We start from the raw sequence: 23,833 nt of genomic DNA, 5'->3' as shown, positions 1-23,833 counted from the left end.
ATATATTACGCCTTGCCGGGGCTTGCGATGGCCGGTTGAGTGCCGTATAGGAGTAGGACGTGGGCACTGAATGTGTCCCCAGCCGGCATTGTAATAACCGTCGATGGTTACATAGTTATACGCTGGAAGAGGAGATCGTACTGGAGGTCCGGGTAGCGTAACTGGCAACGCATCTGCACGGTAAGCAGGAGTTGTGGGTTCGAGTCCCGCTCCGGGCCGATTTTTTCTCCCAGCGGTTCTAAATTATTTAAATTAATTAATTTATTTATAATTATTAATATTAATAAGAGATGGCGCCTAACGCTTACCTCTAGTACCAAATTCGTTATGTAATTAATATAGTAATTAGCCATAAAACTAGCCCGATGGATTTACGGCGTACGTTTGGAGACAAGATTTAAAATTTTGAGCTTTGCTCATATTCTTATAACATTAAAAAAATTGGGATTCTTAAACTTATATATTTATATTATTTTATTTAAATTGTATAAGTTAAATATAAATGAAGGTTAATGGTCACCCAGCATTAGGCAGACAGTAGTTACTCTGGAAAATAAGTAGATAATTGTAATGAAATTAATTTTATTGAATACATTTTTATTATTTGTTGAAACAATCATACTTGTTTGACTTAAATATCTTAATTAAGTTTTTGTTAGAAAACCTGGCAGTCTCCAAGTTATGGATATAGCCAAAGCAATAACGGACATGATTCAAACAAAGATTCTCTTAGTGCCCAGGGGTTGGAAAGAGTAAAGGCTAGAATATGGCTAGATGTAACCATTGATCCATTGTCGATGATTAAACAAAACATCAATGATTTTAAAGCCATTGCACAGAACTACACAAGATCAGTAGAATACGATTCATGACAGAGATTACTAAAGGCATCCATGTAAAGACAGATAGTTGTGTCCATGTACAACATCTGCATACACCTACTGCCTACAAATCTTATTTATCTGATTTTAATACAAATTGAAAATATTTAGGCTGGAAATAGATAAATCAGGATATTCTGGAAGAATTTTCTGATCAAGACAATATTCCAAATTGGACAAATCCAAAAGTTGGGACATATGATAGGACTTATGATAATCCTATTACTGTCTCTACTGTGACTTTCACTGACTCCCATTCCCAAATATATGATTGGAATTGTCCCTACTGTTGGGTGTTTGGAAGAAAGGCGAGTTTTTTCTCTTGTACAAAAATTTCAATCACATTTTACACAATTTTGGATGATCTAAGATGTTCTGCTGTATTTATCTGGGTAAGTATAGAGAGCCATTTAATATATTTTATTTCATTTACAATAAATGAAACAGTGAAATCTCACTTTTCAAACAAAATTCTGAACACCATATCTGTCCCAGTTGCTGAACAAGCTGCTTGGCAAGAGCCCAGCCACAGATTAGAGAAACAGACAATCAACTCCATATACTTCTTGCGTTACAGAAAGTGACTGCCCAACCAATCAATGATGGGACTACAGATTCAGAAGTTATAATGATGCGAGGCAATCTTGGCACCACTATGTCACAACACAAAGTATCAATGTCAGTGTTATTCAAATTAGATTTCAATATGCACTCAGGTAAGATACTTTGTGTTTTTCAGTATGTGGCACAACTAATTTTAAATCAAATTAATTAATAAAAACCACATTAACTGACATTCATATACAGTGAAAACTGCTTAGGCGACCACCTGCATTCGACGGGCACCTGTCAAAACGGGCAAAAATTTCTGGCACGGAATAGTTTATCCATAGAGTCTTCGTATAAGTTACAGGTAACTTATACGAAGACTCTATGGATAAACTATTCCATGCCAGAAATTTTTGCCCGTTTTGACAGGTGCCCGTCGAACCACCTGTGTAACGTGACCGCGGGTATCGATTTTTGGTCCAAAACAACATACAACACCTGTAATAAGCGACCACTTTCGCGAATGTATCTGGTCTAAACTACTGTAAGAATCCATCTCAACAACGTTTCCAGTTCCTAATATAATGAATTAGTCTAAACTTTCGTTCGAACCCATGCCAGGCACTTCTCCCACCCTCAAAATTAGGTGCAGGTGTTAATAAATTAGTCTAGCAACAAAGGAAATTCATTTCAGTTTGTTGGAAAATGTCCGAAATACAAAGTGCTGTCATTAGAAAATCGTATTAAAGTTATCACAACAGCAATTAGCGGCGAAGTTTAACTGTGGAAAAACAAAATTTATTTTACCCTAGACCTACAGTATTTTCNTTATATCATTTGATTTCAAGATATTTTGTATACCTTAAAAATAATTAATTCTATCCCGGGATTTCCCGGGATCCCGGGAAACAGTTCACTTTTATCCCGGGATCCCGGGACAAGCAAAATACCGGGAAATGAGAAACCCTCGATTTCAAACCCGTGGTAAAACCCGTTCTTGGCTTGTCGGATGGCTAGGAGGCAAAAATTTGAGTGGGGAGTGCGTCGTTAAGAAGTTCGTTAATTAATGGCGATGGAAGTTCAAATGGCTGTGGTTGGTCGTATGTCCTTTCGGTCCGGAGTATGAAGACAAATATGGCACATCTACCAAGCATAACTTCCGAGGGATCGCTCGGAATCCCTCGGAATTCCGAGCGATCCCTCTTCACAATTTGAAATCGATCGAACACACTGTGCTCGAATGCTCGTGTAAACGCGCGCCATCTATCGTAGGATAAATGTACTTCGCGGGAGTGTATTAAAAAACTTTCCAAAGTTTCATGGCAATCGTACTATGCCACAAACCTTCGCTGGAGTATATTAAACAACTTCCCAAAGTTTCACGGCAATCGGATAAACGGTGTGGTAATGCATGAAGGACACACACACACACTCATTTTTATATATGGACCGTTTATTTTGAAAGTGGTGTAAGTCCATTTTTGGAAAAAATTGAGAAAACACATAATATACATACAATTTAGTGTGAACTTTTTATTTATAAACAATTCACACTTAACATTTTAAAATAACCATAAGCTTTGATCAATTGAAAATTTATCGATAAATGACATTGCATAACCATTGATTTTGAAAGTGGTATAAGTCCATTTTCTACAGTCTAAGCACTTGGGCTATCCATAAATTACATGTGCATTTTTCTTGAAATGTTTACTTTTCCCTCTTGTTTCAGTTTGTCCAAGTTTTTGTAACCCCTTTCCCTCTATGGATGTCCAACATAACTCTATCCCTGTTAAAACCTTCATCACTTTATGAATGATAGATACCATAAGTAGAAATGAAACATACAAGAAACTTTGAAATAAATATAATAAAATGCATATTGTATAAAATTTAATGAAATAAATGGATGTCCACTAATACTCAACCCTCCTTGTCCAACTTGTCTTAACCCCTCCCTCCCTTTCAGTGTGGACATCATTTAAAGACAGCCCCTTACAACAGAAGAGTAAAACTGTAAATATTACCAACAAATGTACAATTTGATGGACTAGAAAAAAATCCATGTAATGAATCTAAATGAAAAGCAGTGTCTAATGGTAAGCTCATAATAATGATAAATTTATCATAAAATAGTTTAACAATAAGTAAATATTTTTAATGTTCAGAATAAACAATACTATTTTATTTCTTGTTATTATATATGAACAAAATCAGAATAAAACGCAATGTGTTTCAAGTGACATTGAGTTTTACATAATAGAAATTTAATGAATTTTACAGTTTAGTAATTATGAAAGTGGTGTAAGTCCATTTATGGCCCAGAAAGAATATATTAGTTTGGATAAATTCACATAGAAGTCTTTATGCAATCAACTTACATATTTCTAAAGTCATAGAAACATTGTCAAACTTAGTACACTTTGTTTATATTTTTGAATCAACTAAAATGCAAATGTTTAAATATCTCGAAAGAAGAAAAAATGGACTTACACCACTTTCAAAATAAACGGTCCATATATAGATAATATTTAATTTAATATTTATTAATACTAAGTAGCCAGTTAATTAAAACTAAAAATAATTAAAACTGTGGATTTTTCACCAAAAACAAAAATAATATCTAAAATAATAAATAAAAATCCAAACTATTTAAACATGAGTTTAAGGAGAGTTTGGATAAAGTGCTAACACTTTACAAAGAAGTGCTATAAATTTGGTTTCAGTTGGAAGTGACAGAACATTTTGCTTTTAATATATATATNTTAATAATTTAAAATTTAAATCAAAGCAATTGAAACATAATATTTTGGAAACTGTAGATAAAGTACTTGCCCCTCTTGATTGATTTGGTTATATTTCATGAAAATAGTCAGAGTTGAGAGTCTATAGCACTTTTTTGTAAAGTAATTGTTTTGGTTGCAGTTGGACATGACAAAACATTTTGCTTTTAATATATATATTATATTGCATCTGTAGGCATTTTTATGTATAAAATACAGTTAAAAGGTTAAAAAAAGGCTTTGTTTTGGTTGTCAGGAATGAATTAATCCATTTTATATTGCTTCTCATGGAAAAATTCGTTTTGGTTTGAGAACAAATCAGTTTACAAACAACTTTTAAAAATGAATTAAGTTCGAAACCCGAGGTTTGACTGTAAATTAAAAAATTACAAAAAAAATTTCTTATTGAATATTTTATAATTAAGAGAATTTGGCCTAAAGATGCATCATACCACATCTAAACTAATAAATTACAATTAATTCCTAAAATTGATTATAATAATATTCCAGATCATAAGTTCACCATGACTGGAGGAATTGTCAGGAACTGTATATAGTAGGGAAAACTGGCTAGTTTAGATAACTGGAGGTTCAGATAATTGGAGTTATATGGTATATTGAAAAATTATACTTTTTAAAGTAAATCATCATCTTAGATGAGAATTCATTGACTGATTTAATATCCAATCATGTTAAACTGAAGTTTTGACTTCATTTCTTCTTCACATCATATAAAATCAAATAATTATCATCTTATTTTCTATGAATAACTATTCAATCTCAAAAATTAAATAAAAAATTATAACCCCATAAAAATTCAAGTTTTCTATGTTTAAAATAACTAATACTTTTTCCAATATTCTAATAAATTAAAAAAGGAAAAAAAAGGTTGTACAAAAAATAAAATAAATAAGTAAATAAATAAGAAGTAAAGTAAAAAAAATCTACTTGTATCAAAAGAACATCTGGATTCTTTATTGGGCTACTCTTAAGGCTGATTATTAAATTTAAAAAGAGATGATGGCTTAACTGCCTAACCTGTAGCCAAATTTCTTAGTAATTAGCCTTAAGTAGCCAGATAAAGAATACTACTGTTTATTTGGTATTTAAATTAGTTATTGGGTTGGATGTTCCATACAAAACATATTGTGAGAATAACTGTCCAATACTGGGATAGAATACACATACACAACATACAAATACCGGCATATATGAAATTAAGAAATTTTTACTAACATTTTTATCAGTTTATAAGACATCTTAAGGTATGTAATGCAGAACAAAATGGCTACATTCAAATCAAATGCATTTTTACAATGATTTACACTTTACATACCTGAAGATGTCTGTTATAAACAAATGAAAATGTTAGTAAAAAGTTCTTAATTTTTTTGATTAAGTAAAAAAAAAATTTATCCTTGTAACTTTGTTATTCATCTTGTTACTTAATTTTATTGTGAGAATTTATGGAATTTTGATTTAATCATCTGTGTAATTAAATCAAAAAGGCTTGGGCAATTCAGTTTTTTAATTTACATTTTCTTTACAAAATTTTTAGTAATGCTAAATTATATGTAAGTGTTCATATTTTAGTTTTTCTGTTATTAGCTATTGCAAAATTACAGGAAAATTCTATTAATGTCATATACTATAATTTCTTTATTTAAAAGGAAAAGTTATGATTTACTTCACTTCATGATAAAAAAAATCGGTTTCTGTTTACTACTGTGGGTATAAATATTTTAAACCAATTTTCCAATTATACACTTGTATATATTAATATAGAGCATAAGCCACTAGAAAGCAAACAGTAATTAATGTGACATCATCGATTACATACAGCTTCAATGATTCATACTGACATGGCTGTCAACTGAATGCCTAAAATATATAAACACAAGAGCAGTGACTTTGTTAGTAAATTACAGACATATCAATACAACTGCTTTTATTTGTATCAAGGTCGTTTATACCATTGAGATTTCTTTTAGGGACTATTAAATCATATAGCTAATAGCTTGTCTTTCATTTATACAAAGCTACAATATTACATTATGATATCAATTAATAAATACATTTATTTAAAATTCTAAACTAAAACTTAAAATTTATGCAATAATTTGTAAAATTTATTCGAAAAGTATGCACATGATTGACTTTCTCGAGGTATTCGTTCACAGTACAGCCATCTTAATAATATGACTCATTCAAAGTGTACTGTATGACGTCACATCCGTAACAGTAAAGAAACCAGCTTAGTAGAGGTTCGTGCTCCCTTCTGTGTTTATATACTAAAGAGTGCACGTTGATAGTCATTCGCATACCATTTTTCGAATTACGTTTATAACTAAATTATAAAAATATTTATTTTAGTCTTTATTAAATTAGTATTAAATGGAATATGTAGTTTTTAAATCGATGAATAAAAGACAAGTCGCATTCCAATTTGATAATTATTAAAAGTAATTTCGTTGTCTAAGTCGTCGTTTAGTCGCTAAAAGCTATAATTGTAGATACATTTTTCCGCTTCCAACAAAATCAACGAATTCTCCCTTCTTTATTTTTTCATTGATCTGTGACAATCGATAACAACGGCGATAGTGACCTCTAGAAAACTCATAAAATATCAACCTAAATGAACGTTAAGGCTACGTAAATAAATTTTTGAAATAAAATTCGTATAAGAAATGCTTATAAAAATATCTTAATACATTTTGATAAGAACTTTTTCTCAAAATATTAAGCTCAATATTTTTATAATATATTTTATAAATATTCTTCGCTAATTTCATTACATAAATAAAATTTTATACATTTTTTGTACTTGTTATTATATTATAATGTTATTTAATTCAAACTGATTTGTTCTTTTAACAGAATTATATTTAACAATATGAAGATACTTTTCAATAACTGCGATATTAATACAGTACACAGTGAAGTGTCGAAATTCCGGACTAATGGAGGGCAGACCCAATCCTGATTTTTAACTCATCCTGATTTTAAAATACACACGTGTAAATTAGAATTTTAAGTATTGTAAACTGCAAATACATCGTAATTCAAGTTTAAGTGTTTTAAGTTCAAGCCAGTATTTCACAAGGAATATAGGAATACTTGGAAGCAAGATTCAAAATATAATTTACAGAATCATTAAACAGTTTTTATTTTTAAAAAAATACGCTGATCATATTTTCAAAATTAAAGTTACGAATTCTGAACGAATGTTAGAACACAACAATGCAAGGTCGACAGATGGACAACAGAGTTGCCGTTGAAAAGGTTAATAATATCCATTTTTCGACAGCCAAATGTGACAGAACTTCTTCATATAAATAATAAATTATAAAAGGACGATTTTTTTACATTTTACAAAATTACTTGTCAAATCATACGCGATAATAAAAAAAAAAATGTCTTTACCAAAAATTCGAATGACTCGGGCAGACTGGCCCGAGCAGTTATGTCAAATGCCAGACAAAATGGGCCTGTGCTATTAGAAATTGTATACATAAAAGTGCTATTTGTTGAAATTTCCAAGTATTATTTATTAGTTATGTTCAAATGTAAATAGTTACAAATAGGGACTCGATTTGTAATATTTTCTGGTCATAGCTACAAATTATGAATGCTTTATTCGTAATTTGTATTAGTTAAAAATGAAAATAAGTTAAATTTTTAGATTACAGTACTTATAAATGAATGATTTTTTTTTCATGCGCAACGTCAGTCTTTTCGCCTGATTCGAAGAGTAAAATAGCACGTTTATCATTTGTTTATCGTACTGTTAACATCGAGGAACTCGTTATACGTTAAATAAAATGGAATGTAGTGAGTGTGGTTTAAGATATAGTCTTAGACAAAGTTTAAACAGTACGTGTTGATACGTGCTTATTGTCCTTAATTACTTATACTTTTGTCCACTTTGGACGTTTTTATGAACTAGAACTTGTTATACTGAGAGAAGAGAAAAACAAAATTTCCAATTAAAATATTCATTGTAATATATATTATTTATTGTCTATTTGTCTTGTCATATAACTACAGGTATTTCATTTTTAACTAATAATTTCGAACAAAGCATTTATAATTATGAATATAAAACACAAGTAGTTGTATTGTATCGGTATATCACAAATCGTACTGTTTAAACTTTATCTGCTGTTTTCCAGTATCGTCTTTAACAGTAGCTAGTATATATTTGAAGAAAGATAGGCCAACAATTGAGACTACTGTACTGAGAACAAATATCAATTAAAAGGAATATATTTAAAGACTACTGGCTAAGATTGATAACGATAGTTGATAACTGCAAATTATCAGCCACACGTTGAGATTAACAGCTGTTGGCGCGAAAAGACGGCTTAAAATGCCTATCTGAAGAAAATAACTACTGTATAATCAAAACTCATTACAATACGAGAAGTTTTGTACGCGTATTTTAATCTAATCGTTTTGACTGCTTGCTACTGTAACAAAATCCATGGTTACAATAAGTGGATTCTACTACATTAATTTTACATGTATAATTGTACATGATTATGTATCATTTACGTTTCTTTAATGGTATGAAGGATGATCATGTGGTTACATACGTCACGTGATAATCCAGCAGAAAAATTTTAACTATTCTGAATAACAACTGGAGAAAATATTAGTTATGTAATAAAATGTTAACGAAAACATATTAGTAACATGAATCATATCCAAACAAATTAGAATACAAATAACTATTAAGTACTTCTTTAACAGCCGAATATTTGAAAAAAATTCGAATTACTAATTTGTGTTATAAAACAATGCATTTATGTATTTCTTAATTCGTTTATTTAAAAATAATCAAGTAAAAGTTGAAAATCAGCATTACGGACGTATTTTCGTAGTCTATAAAAATATGTCTTACGTTTATTTGTAGGTTTTGAACATCTTTCGTATTAACTAATTCTTAACTTCAGATTATTTTCGTTAATTGATAAGTTCGAAATGATTTATGATTTATTCGTGATAACTATCATATGTAGTTATTTCCAGAGGCGCTCGCAGACTACCGGTATAAAAAAAAGGGGAGGCACAAGTTATAAAACAGGGCATCGTATGTATACATTACGCAAGAAGATACATATATATGTACAGGTATCCTGATTAACGGAATTAATTAATCCCTTGATGCTGTTTGATGATACAGTACTATCAAATACAGTGGTACTTCGGTACTCGACCGACCAATCATGACCGCTAGAACAAATTTTCGGTTAATAAACAAATATTTTTACAGTATTTTAATTTTGTCATCAGTAAAAAATGTTTTATGTGATAAAAATTAGTGACTAAAAATAAAATGAAACCCTAGAACTCCATTGGGGATTAAGAAAAGGGCAACCCGACGACAAATGGAGGGACGTGCCCCAATGTACGGGCGAACGGATTGTTTCTCAAACGTCATGAATTAATATTCGAGCACCAGCATCCTCGTTACCAAATGACCAATCAATTTTGATTATTTCAATATATTTTACTCATTTAATTTTCAATATATTTGTCGCTCGCAAAATTATAATTACGCTATTAACTTTTACACTTGATTACTTTTAATCAAATAATTTTAACATAATGTATGCATTTTTAATATTAAAGAATATACATATACCAGTTAACGTAACTATTTAATTGTACGTAAAACATTGAATATCAGCAGTGAAATTTTTTAATATTTAATGCTTGCCGTAATTTTAATTACGGCAAGCATTAAATATTTAAAAAAAATGATCTGGAAATTATTGAAAACATTTTAAGTTGAGTTAACCAAATTCAATTATTACATGAAATCAACAAATCACTATACCCAAAATGAAACTAAACTGGATTGAATGACCGGTCATGTGATCGGACAATGACTAATACGTGAGCTAATCTGCCTCAATCGTGATAAATTATCATAGGACTACCTTGAGTAGCCACGCATCACCAAATTTGGAATGCCAAGTTTCAAATAAAAACGGGACGAGACCTTGACAGAGTTTTAAACTTATTCCAAAATAACGATATCGGATAGAACGTAAGATCCTCCGATTCGATTCGACAGTTCTAATGACCAATACGATATCACTTCCACAAAGTGGATAATAATAAACTTATAACATTCGTTTACATTAACCAAAATATTGCTTCTATATATAATTGCAAAAACTAGCAAATATCAGATATATTATACCTAAAAAAAGATTTAATATAATTAGAACATTTAATATAAAATTATAATACAAGTTATCTTAATATATTAACAGTATATCATCTCCAATAAACTATCAGACAAGACAGAGATTTGATGAGATAAAATGGTCTTTATTTTCCAAATTTTTTATTTCACCAGTTCTTGATCAATTGTAAAAAGTCGAGAAATGGGGTGCGGCGACACACCTAGTCGGGTAGTCATAGCAACGAAATATCCACAATGATGATAATTTTATATCTAGTTAATCATCATTTGAGGTTGAGACTCGTGACACATTAAAAATTAAGCCACCGGTACAAAATATCATCATATATGAAAAGTTTCATAAAAACTGGGTTAGACTAGTATGCACTAATTTATAAACAGGTACGAAATACATTCAACAAACAAGTTTTTGAAGAGGAAGAAAAGGAAAAAAGATGAAATTATTCTGGAAAAGTTTTGAAAATATTTTGACTTTCAAACTTATATTTTACAAAATGTAATCTAAAAACTGTTAAAAAATAAATATAAAAATATAGTTCTGAAAATAATTTTAAAGGTATCTTCTTTCTTAACCAAATTTATTAAACGTGTTGGAAAGTTACTACTGTATACCGAATTAAGCGCGATCTTAGCAATTTCATATTCTGCGTATCTCCAGATGTAGAAATGTAGAAAGATGTAGAACTTGCAATATAAACAGGAACATCGGATATAGGTCAGCAGGGTGCAGGAAGTGGGTCAAATGCGAGTAAGATCTGAAAGGGGTAATGGAATAGAGTCTAAAGAATAGAATTCGACCTACGATCCCACTTCAAAAGCTTTCGTGTCCTTGAAGATGCGAAACAATCGAATGTCAAATGTCTACCGATTTCAACAATTTCAATTATCTAAACTACTGACCTTGAAACAACCAAATCGTAACCATTCCCTTCAAAACAAAACAGTTTGTTACGATTCATATGTAACAATTTTCACGATACTTGATCTTCATTACACGTAGATATTCTTAAACACTCGATAAATAAAAACGGTAATCTGAATTAAAGAGGGTTGATGACCGTCAATCAACCAGCCGAACTCGGTTAAGGGAAAGAAAAGGGGAACTGATAATCTGCACTACACCCACATAGAGAATTTTCGTCACGAAACTCGTCCATCTTTTAGCAAAAATCGTTATCCGGCAACGCCCTATACAGAGAGGACATTGTTATTTTTAAGGGAGACTAGTTGTCTTTTTTCCCGTTGATATTAACCTTAATGTTTTCCCGATGTATTTGGGTAGTGAAAATTTTAGGTCAAAATAACCTTGACCGCTATAACTCATTTTTAGAATAGTTAAACATTGCATAAAACTTGCGATTAACTTTATATTACAGAACAATTGATTATAATATGCATAAACGAATGTATTTCATAATGCATAAATAATTTAAAGATATTAAAATGTCGCTGGTAATTTTTTCTGTCTAATGAGCAATACTTACAGCTCTTCCCGCTGCCTTTGAGACAACACCATTTTCATAGTTCACGGTATATGATCAAGAGGTAGTTCAGAAAAGAGATGTGTGTCTGGAGCAGGAGGAGCAGGAAGTTCACGACACAGTAACCAATTCCAGAACAATGGTCGATAGTGTGACCAGCAGCACTTCAGACTTGCCTCTCAATTTCACCTAGGGAAAAAAATAAAAGTTGAATGTCACAGGATGAGATTAGATGTACTTTAAAGTGGTGTAGCCAATTAAAGAAAATTAGCAAGACAGGTCATCCAATACAAATAAAATTAAAAACAAAAATTATAGTGGCCATTGCCCTTATGGCCTTCATTGATGTCACAAGCAAGAAAAGCTTCCAATAGAAGACTTTTGTCTGAACAATAATTCTCAAGTTATCTTTTTATCATGTTGCTTAATGAATGAAGCATAACATGAACTAATTCATTTCATTCATTGCTTGTTAAAAGTTCTTTGTTTCTCTTTCAGTAATGCCTACCAAACTTTTATATTTTGAAGCTTAGAAATTATTAANTTATTTAAAATCTATTTTATAAAATAGATTTTAAACTAATTAACATAATAAATAATATTAATACAACATATTTTACTTAAAACAAAAACGTCAATTATAAAAATCTGCAATTTTATAAAATATTTAATATTTTCAATTTTTATTATATACATTTGGTGTATGTTGATTTAGGATAATTTCTAAAATACAATAAACATTTTTACATGTGTAAATTTCCCAAAGTTATAACATTGTGTGTGTATTATATACATACATATACATACACAATTTGTATGTAAATAAATGAAAACTTTTGAATTTCAGCAAAAATTATATTTTATACACAGTGCAGATAAGAATAGGGAATTTTGTTTTTCAGAAGTAGAATATTTAGTGTGTTTATCAAGTTTGTTATTTAAAATATTAGAACAACCAAATTTAATGATAATTATGGAATATATTATGAAAAATAAATCCTTAATATTCAAAAAAACTATGTAAAGTTGTAATTTAATGTGTGCACATATGTTTATGTTTACTCTTAAATATACTTAAGAACTCTTAAAAATGAGTATAGCTTATAAAAGATGTTCTATAAACTACATTTTAATAATTAAAGAGGTTTTTTCAAATGTCTGCAACTTATTTTTGACTATATTGGAGATTTTCAAAGAAAATTGATAATGATATTTGTACTGTCAATTCCTCCAAATATTATGAGTCAGAATTTTTCAGAAATATTGTTTTGTAAACTATAATTGTGCAAATTATTTATTATACATTTCCAATATCTAGTGACCAGTGAAACAAAGTTTTTAGAAAAGTTACTTATGGTTATTTGGAAAAGAACTCTTCAATTTGAAAAATAAATGTTTAAAATATATATAATCAATATACAATTTATAGGACAAATGCAATTTCCATTTTAAAGTAAACTTGTTGAGCAAATGCAAAGTTATATATACATACATAATTAAAAATAAATTTTAGATAAAGCTGTAATGATGAATAATAAATCATTTTACAGAACAAATATTCACATAATTTATCACAATAAAATAAATTGCTAAATAAAATATTAAAATATTTTCTAACAAATTATATTTGACCAATTAATCTAGTAGATCAGACTATAAAAAAGATGGCAAATGTGCCCAAAGAGGCTTGTTGATAAAAATTTTTTGGCATGCAACATGCCATATGATTTCATTTATTTCTTACCCATTAAATTTCAATTTATCTTAATTTCAGCTTTTTATTATGGTTTTATATTCAGTTTAGTATACTGTCATACTTTTCTCAATCAGCTTTTTTACATTTTTTTCTAATTAAAACATATTCATTTTATTTCTTTAAAAATCATATGTTTAAACCTTTGGCATGTTAAATATTTCAAGATAATTAAGCTTACCATATGTCACATGGACTCAAAAAGGTTTTCCATCCCTGGACTATAACTACAAACTCTCAACCAAGTCCATTAATTATAAATACTGTAGTTAAATTTAAACATGCAATATAAAAAAAAAAAAATCTCCATAAAATTTGAATAGTAAAATAAAGTTGTTTTTATTTAATAATAAAAATGTATAATTTAAATGTAGTTAATCTCTTATGTATTTATCTACATAGCAGCTAAATAATCTGAACACAGTACCATTCATATGATTATTTAAACTACTATACTATTCATAATAATCAAGTTTTTTTCTATAGAAATATTGTTTCATATTCTGTCATATCATCTGATGTTACAGAAAATATAACCATTCCTTATATCATGTGTAATGCAAGATACTAATGAAACTTCTATTTGTTATTAATAACTTCAATTCAGATCCTTCTTAGTATTCCCTAGAACAGTTCATTAAAATTTTAAATTAAAAAAAAAATTAAACATAAAAAGTTAATTCATGCAGGGTTATTTCTCATCCAATGAATTTTATAAATATGGATTAATTTGTGGTAATTAAATAAGAATGAATGAAAATCAATATCTCTGAAATTAAAATTTTATTGAAAAAATTAATGTAACTAATTTTAACACAATAGTAATTTCATATATAACAACATATTAAAAACGAATAAAATTTTACACTCAAGTACACACAATACATTAACCAATCTTACTTTTGAGGGCATTGCAAGCTAACTTTTTTAAAAAAACTGTATAATGTGAAATACTTAATTATAAATAAATACAAATTAAAGAAACATTACATAAAATAAGTTTTGCATTTTAATATTTTTGTGCTTTAAATTTATGTATGTCTTTTGACTTTCTAAATAAAATGTTAATAAAAATAAAAACTGTCTTTAAATTTATTACTGAAAAACACAACTATCTCTTATTATCATGCCAAAATAAATAAAAACAATTTGAAATGAATTTTGTAAAAGATTGCTTTCTTTTAAAATTGAACCAAAGTTGTTCTCAAAAATTGAATGGCCAGAAGCTTTTGGACTGTAGTAACATCTATAAAAATATAAATTCAAAAACAGGAGTCTATTTCTACACATAAATAAATTAATAATGCTGAATCTGATAAAGATTATCCCAATGACCTTAATCTAATTTTCAGAGGTTAAGCAAGTACTAACTTAAGTGTTAAAGATGAGGGAAAAATTCAAATTAAACTATTGAGAAAAGCTAGCCATGCATTAAATTTATTTCAAAGTTAAACAAAAACAGTCAAGAAATGATCATTATTTTTATCTTCTGCAGTAAACACAATGTTTATATGACTGTCAATATACCAGGTGGACAGCTTTGTATTTGATACAAATGATCATAGTGGTTTAAATAGTGAATGATTATAAATAGCATATTATATAAGTGGACTGTACTTCTATGTATTCATACAAGATCTGTTTTGTGTATTTAGGAAGGCAACAGTATTCCAAAGCACATCAGACATTATCTTTTTGTGTAAGCATAATGCTAAAAATATTCATTTCTCAGTTTTGTTATTTCAAAACAAAAGTTATTCTGTGCATAACAGACTTGTATTACTAATCTGTAAGCTAGATTTTCTCTCTGTCTTTAACAGTTATAAAAGTACTGATTTTGAAAATTAGGTTAAATAATTATTGGATTCAATATTAATTTAATATGAATTCAAAGTGTTTGTGTTTATATTTCTACAAAAGTTATTAGAGTCCAAAATGATTTTTGATCCAAACTTTTTTTCTGAAGATAAATTCTAATAATTAAAAATGTAAATTTTCATTTTGATTAGCATAAATCTATGATGATTAAAATTCATGTAACATTTTTATATATAACTTCATTAAATGGTATGAATAAAGGTATGAGAAACAAACCAATCCAGAATATCCTACAAAAACTTCAGTCTGGTCTGAAGATCCAGATCAGATTATAATAGAAAAAAATATTTATATTTAGTTACATTATTTTTTCATTTATTACATTAAATTCAGATAGTTAATTTATTACACTATTATTACCTTACTTACTTATCATTACCTTACTAATTTAATAATTGCTTACACAATCAAGATGTTAAGTGAAAAATTTATCCCATAAATTATAAAATTATAATTGTTGCTGATGATTGTTTTAAGATATTTGTATATTCAATAATAGAAAAGTAATTTTTGCAAAATTGAGCTTTATTAAGTTATTTTTACATAAACAACTGTAATGACGACCAGATGTGTGTAACCAATATGTGCTGGTTGACTGAGTGATTATATCTTGAATCTATTTGTTTTATATTATTGAGAAGTTGAATATTGTTTGTTCAGAGTTGCTTTTGTTGAGTTCTTTTATTTTAATTAGGTTAATGCTAATTCTACATAGAAACTATTCTTACTCTAAATTCACTAAATCTAAAACAAATTATTATAGTAATAAAATTATTCTTTTCAAACATTCAAATTATTTACAATCATTTTAAAAATTTTTCGTAAACAATCATATTTTGTAGCTTTTTTAATTACATATTCAATAGTTGTATATCTAGAAAATCTAGTACTGACAAATAGTTAGTAATGATTTATTTTTTTTTTTTAATGCTAATGCAAACTATCCTTTTTGTTTTGATAGTGACAATCAAGTTTAAACCAGTAAGTTTAAAATGTGAACTTATATTCAGCAAAAAAACATTTTATCTTCAAAATCATGAATTAATTGAAGTGACATTCATTTTCCATATCTTAATTGAATTTATAATGTTAAGAGAAAACATTAATCTTTTCATTCTCATTTAAAAACAATTTGAATTTATTTTTATAAAGTAAAATCACTAACAAATTTAAAAATTTAGATCATCATCTAAAAGAAAACTACTATTTTAAAGATCTGTGTTATTCAACACACAATTATTTTTTAAGTTAAAAATAAACACAATTATTTTTTAAGTTAAAAAATAACACATTAAAGTTGAGATAATGAGGAAATATGATTATATTTAGTTGTATAGTGAATCAAAACTTTTATGTATCTGAACATAAATATAGTACTGGACCAAATATCTGATCCCACGCTTGTAAGAGTTTTTGGTTTTCTGGACATTGGCTCTAGTAGTCACATTGGAACTGGTGTGATGCAGTGTGTGCCACAAAAATCAAAAGAAAGAGGTCACGTAATGGATTAGCCTACCAAATTCAAAACTAGCCAGTTTGAAAAATACAGAAGAATCTTATTTTAATGGATTGCTCAGGCTGCTGAAAATCATCCATTGTTCCAAGAATCTGTTATATCATGAACAACAAATTTCCTTCACATCCAGAAAAATAGAAAAATATCTGTTATTCGAAAAAATTTGTTTTTTAACCCCTATATATAAGAAATACCAGTACTTGAAATTATTCAGTCTCTTATGATCTCTATTCTTTATCCTATAGAAACATGTTTGTAACGTGTATGTTATGCCATCTTTATCATACGTGTGTATGACAAAGATGACGTAAACTGTACATACTGTAAGTGTAAAGAGAGGCAATTTATATATGATCATCAGCACTTTGCTTGACTTCATGATTTATTAAAAAATACATCCTTCTTGGTTTCTTTTGATGTTGCTTTTCTGTCTATTGAATACAACACTGTTTAATATTAGCAATGTCATGCCAAGTACAATTTGTTTGTTCATGCTGAAACTCATCAAGAAAGTCTTCATGACTTGGAAATACTTGATGGCCTCACTAAATTTCGGCACTACACTTGGATTAGCATGTGTTTACTAGGTGACTCCTCCTCAATCATATCAGTTGGCTGACTCTCTTCGTACAATTCAACTGTACATATCCCAAATGTAACAATTGCATCACCAAACTCTACAAATTTCCAGAAACGCTCAAATATTAACTAAATGTCAAAAAAAAAACAAAGCTCACAATAGATTTTGAATAGAAAAAATCTGTTAATGTGTGTAATAGATCCACTAAAAGGAGGTAAAGTTACATTAATTTGGCAGGACCTGAAAAAAAAAATGTTATTCCATGATCTGTTAAAACAAGTTTCTACTGTAGCTAATTTTTCTGAGAATTCTGGATTTATGAAAGCCAGATATTTGGTCCAATACTATATTAAATATTTCTTAATATATAAAAAAATATTTTTAAGAAAAAGTAAACATAAGATGAGAATCCCAACATTTAAGATACAAGATTCATATTTTGTTCTGATTTTTAGATAGAAACAGTTTGATACAAGCTTAATACGGTAATGATTCAATAGAATAAAAATCATCATCTTATTTCTAACTATTTAAATCTAAATCTAATTTAAATTTAGAAAACAACAACAGTTAATAAGATTGAAAAAAATGCTAAATAACATTTGATGAATGTTGCTTCTGAAAATCAAAAAATATACATAAACCACAAAAATATTTCACAGTTAAGGATTCAAAATATTTGTATATTACTAGTTCTAGAAAAAGGTTTATATCATAACTTTAGCACATGTTTTTTTAAAAAGATCTTCTGAATCTAATATTTTAATTAGTTCATGAAAATAACCATTTGTTAATACATTTAATGTGTATTAAAGCATAAAATATTAAAAGAATTTTCTTAAAATCAATTATTCTTTTCTTTGTACTAATATTAGGCTATATTGATTAGAATATTCAAAATTTTTCAGAAATTAATTTTAACCCTTTGATAAACCTAAAATAGTGACATATCTAATAGAACAATGTTTTTAAAACTTTGATTATATTATATTATTTTTCATTCATATTGCAACTAGTTTTATTTTAAGAAATGAAGAAATGCCTTCACAAAAATTAATCTGACTTTAGTTATTAAATTCAAGATAATAAAAGAGTAGATTTAATGTCAACAATACATCAAATATTTATTGAAAACAATGTATAATTTTAATAAATCTTATGTATAATGCCAATCCATTAACTTCTTGTACCACACAAAATTAGTCAATATTAAAAATTATAGAATTTCAAATAACTTTTATATTTTTCATAGAATAAACTGCATTTTTATTGAGTAAATTTTATAAATTATAACATGCAATCAAACTTTTAATAGTAGCATATAATATTTAAAATCTTCAGAAATTTTCATTGAATTATTTTTAAAATTTAGCAAAAATGTTAGATTATACATAGAAATGTCTTTTTCAAATGTATACTTATTATTTAATTTCAATATGTAATAGTATTTAAATTTCAAAGACACACTAAATAATGGAAATTTTTTTTGTTTGACTAGTATTACTTTAATCTTAAAGCTAAAGTTGTTCTTTAATATTAATGATGATAATAAGATATTTATTCTTATCCTAGTTTATATAAGGTATGCAGAATTTCCAAGAGTTCAATACAATTTAGACTGGTCAAAATAAATTTTACAATCATTTTGTAAAATTGTAATTTTTATTTCTGATATCATTATATGAATATAATTATCTCTAAATTTTATAAAATGTTTATTTTTTATATAAGTTGTCTTGGTAAAGAAAAAAATATATATAAATTAAAATACTTTTAAGTATTATTGAAGTGTGCATCTGTGTTGTATATTATCAAATACTTTTTGATGAAAATTACTACATTATTTCTATGAATACTAGCAAATATAATATTTAGTTTAACAAATATTTCCAATCTTTTGTTGACTAGATCACTACTTTCTCACAAAGTTTCTCAAACAGTTAAATCCACTTTTGTAATTCAACCATCCATTTTATATTCAGTAATGTTATTCTTTCATTTATTATTTCATAAATAATTAAAATATCACTTAAATATCATTCTCATAATATGTTTAGTTAAACTTTGGATATTGTACTGAAGTTTTTACACAAATCACTTTGTTAAATATAATTTCTGAAAATAAGAATAAACTTTGGATTTCAGTTCAAGAAACTAAATAATTCTAAATCACACTGAAGATCATCATAGAAAATTTGGTAAAAATCTATTTTGATTCACTATACTTGTAAATTCTTTAATTGTTCTCCATGTAAGAAGAATTTTTTAATGTTTAATGTCTGAACCATATTAAAAGTTATTCTCTATAATGGTATCAATGTAATTTAAAATAATAATTTATTGTTTTGCAAGTGTATCCAAGAAAGTTTAGGAGAATACTTAGATATATAAAAATTCTGCAATCATATTTTAAAGAATTTTTATATATCTAAGTATTCTCCTAAACTTTCTTGGAACATTGAAGAAATTATCACAACAGAAACTTCATTTTCTACATTATTTTTAATAGTTTAAAACCTTATAATATTCATATTCTTTGATAATTCAAAAAAAAACTTAATATGGAATGTTTGTAATTGTTTAAAACTAAAACATTATGGCATTTATCAAACATATCAGATATTCTCCGTAACGAACGTCTGCAATTTATTGATTCTTCACTCCGATAGTTTATATCTTAACTCTGTTATAGTTACATTTTAATTAACAATCTTCAAATTACATTAAAACTAGCTTCAATACACCTTTATCCATAACCAATAATTTCAATATACAAATGCTTTATATTTACATCATTTAAATCAGTATTAAATATTTCTGCTGTTGAAGTAATGAATTAAACTTTGTAATTACAGTAATTCTGAATTAGTTTATATTTTTATCAAAAGGATAATTAGGAAATCAATTTATAGAAGAAATGTGTTAAGTTTTAACTGATATACATTGAAAAATTGAAACTAAATATCTACATTGCTCATTCTTTCTAAAAAACTTAACTTAATTTATGATTTAAAACCTTTAACGCATCATTTACTATTTTCAATTGAAAAAATAAATATGGAAATTGATTAGATAGGCAAAATATAATACAATTGGCATGGTATACGGGAAGACAAAGCAAGAAAATATGCCATTTTGAGAATTTCACGAGTCGTTATCTTTCATTTATTTGGCGCAACAGATCGTTGTTTCCATATTAATTACATTAAAGCTTGATTTCAGCAGACAACTAGAATTCCGACGCCATTTTCGCGAATATTAACGACGACATCGCTCGCTAGCTAGCTTATTATGATATAAATTATCTTATTATAAACTCTAATAGATGTTTCGTAAGCATTTCAAAACTATATTATCCATTTTAAAAGCGAAGAATCGAGACTCACCATTAATTAACTTCCCGACGGTGTAGCCACAACTCTTTACCCAAACACATATACTAATGACGTCATAATACTTTATGCCAGATCTCGTCGTCGGCGTGATTCGGCAGAGTCCGGATCAACGTCATAATCAGCTGTAAAAAAAATAAACAACGTAATTTGGACGAGATAAATTGAAATTAATCATTTTTCTTCGAGATAATACGTCAATAAGATACGAATTATTAATTAAATATATTTATTTTATGCATCAAATGCGATTTGTAAATTATGAAAAAAAAAATTAACAGTTTTTATACTTATTATATTAACATTTTATTTAATAATACGAGTTAACTACTTTAAAATGAGTTATTTCTGCTTTAAAAACGTAATTTTATATTTAGCACTTATAAAAATTAATTATATGGAAAACAAATCTTCAAAATAGAATTGCATTTTCTTTGAATATTTGCCTTATTATTATATTATTTATTTATTCATTTTTGTAACGAGATACAAAAATAAATGAATAATTGAATTTACTCGAAAAATTATGCAATAAATCTCATTAAATTTTTTAAAAAAATTATTGAATTTTTAAATAATTTTCTCATTAATTGTAATTCAAATATAATTTTTATATTACGTAAATAATATAGAAATTATATAATTATGTATGTATACATTATTATTAGTAGTGCAGTAGTATTAGTATTAGTATTATAACATAATTTCTGATATTGTTAATATAAAAAATAGAATACTGTATTTTAAAACTTTTAAATTAAAAAAGAAAGAGAAAGAAATGTGAAATGAGATAATTTATACTGACAAGTGAGCAAATAAACAAGAGATATTATTAAAATTGATAATTGATTTTAAATAATTTTTGAAATAAAATACAGTAGGGGTCCTCGATTTAACAGACTAAAAATTCGGGAAATCGAATGTTTTAAAAACATATTAACAACGAAATTACAATGTACAGGATGTATTAAAATGTTCTATATTATATAAGCATGGATAAAATATAATTATAATGTACTGTACAATACATTGAGTAATTTAGCTTATACACATTGACTTATTGACCCACCTTTTAGCGTGTTTTATCCATTAATAAAAACAAATATATAAATTTTTTCTTTAGGACAGAAATATTTTGTTATTTAAACCGAGGGACTACTGTATCTTTATAATATTTTTATAATAATTTAGATCATTTAAAAAACAAATATGATCGTTATTTAGTTTTTCAATAATTTAATTATTTATAAAATAATCTAAACTTAAAAATATTTTGATCTTTTTGTGACAAATTTATTTGTAAATATTGATTTTATTATTAATATTTATAGGTATGTAAACTAAAAGTTTGCAGAATTATGGCAGATATATTTGGTATTTTAAAAATATAATAATAAATAAATAAATTTGGGAACGTGCTAGTGGGAACGTTGTTATTCGAACTCCGTAGATTTAAATTCAAGTTGTCATGGAGACAATATTCCAAACATAAATAAAAAGGAGCAGCTTAATGAAAAGCAAAGTAAAATTATAGCTGGAAATTTTACAAGCAGCATGAAGAAAGGAAGAAGCTTCACAGTTTAACATTTTGTGGACATGGGGATGGCAAGAAGGATAGTTTACAGCATCATAAAAAGGCTGGAAAGTAGTAAGACTATTACTAGATGTCCAGGGACAGGGAGATTGCCAGATATCCATTGCTGCGAAAAATGAGTGTGGAAATTTCAAAGCTTCGAATAGACATTGTTATGGACGATAAACTGTATTTTACTTTTGATAGAAGTGACTGCACTGAAAACAACAACTACTATTGTAAGGATGGGTTCGAATTGATCCACAGGTGAAATAACGTCAGACACAATTTCCTCAGAAAATATTGGTTTGGGCAGCAATCAGTTCAAAGGGAAAATTCCAAGTATTCATAGCACTCTCTCGCCTTCGCATCAACAAAGAAGTGTACATAAAGAAGTGTATTAAGAGTCTGATCCTATTCCTCATGAAACATCACTCGGATAGCCTGTATGTCTTCTGAGCCGGACTCGCATTAAGCATTAAGCAACAGATATAGTTTCTGTACTAGAGGAATATGGAGTTCATTACGTTGCAAATGTTCCACCGCCGCGTCCAATAGATCCTGGTACCAGCTGAAACAGAAAGTGTACGAAGATTGATTGTCTATCAAAAATGAATCGGAAATGAAATAGTGCATCAAATCCAAATTCAGAGCACTTTCTAACTCTGATTGATGTTTAAAACTGTGTTGACTAATATTTTTTTGGAATTAAGTAAAATGAAGTATTAAGTTGTTAAGATTTTAACTTCGTTATGATAAGAAAAAGTTGAAAATAATATTAAAAATTTGAAAATAATGTAAATATGCAAACTTTTTTTACTTCTTTATTATTAGAAAAAAACTAGAAAAGTTGTTTTGTTTCAATTCCCTGTATATTCTCAATTAAACTTATTTAATTGAACTTTAATTTAGAACTCATAGAGATATTTCTCACATAAAACCCTATCTGTTGTTTGAACTAATGTATGAATTCAATTATTCACTGTAGTCTCATAGTTGACTATGTAGTCGCAACCAGTCACTACTATCTATAATTAGTCACTACACTCACTTCGTATATAGTCTAAATTACCCAGCTTAAATGGGAACAACAGTGGGCCTGATAACAAAAAATGTGAATAATATGAAACCACTACTTTTCGATTGATTTTTTAAAACTGTGTTGACTATTTTTTTTTGTTTTGTAATTGATCAGAGCATTGACAGAAAGTAACTTTTGGAATGCAAGTA

General features: G+C 27.5%; 1 protein-coding gene across 1 annotated transcript in view; it reads right to left on the bottom strand.

Annotated features, from left to right (window-relative positions):
- LOC111613309 (lissencephaly-1 homolog) overlaps positions 1–21,133 on the bottom strand; it is a 56,042-nt gene extending 34,909 nt beyond the window's left edge. Inside the window, exons 1-2 of the mRNA XM_023354659.1 lie at positions 21,025–21,133; positions 11,915–12,100 (exon numbers count right to left, since the gene is read on the bottom strand). Of these exons, the coding sequence (XP_023210427.1) occupies positions 11,915–11,952 (38 nt within the window). The 5' untranslated portion in view covers positions 11,953–12,100; positions 21,025–21,133. The remainder of the gene's footprint in view (positions 1–11,914; positions 12,101–21,024) is intronic.
- Between the last annotated feature and the right edge of the window lie 2,700 nt (positions 21,134–23,833).

This window comes from Centruroides sculpturatus, unplaced genomic scaffold (assembly GCF_000671375.1).
Source record: "Centruroides sculpturatus isolate CEXI.00-Female unplaced genomic scaffold, Cexi_2.0 scaffold1862, whole genome shotgun sequence".
Taxonomy (NCBI): Eukaryota; Metazoa; Arthropoda; class Arachnida; order Scorpiones; family Buthidae; genus Centruroides; species Centruroides sculpturatus.
Note: the sequence above shows the minus strand (reverse complement) of the source record. Positions and strands in the feature narration are given on the sequence as shown.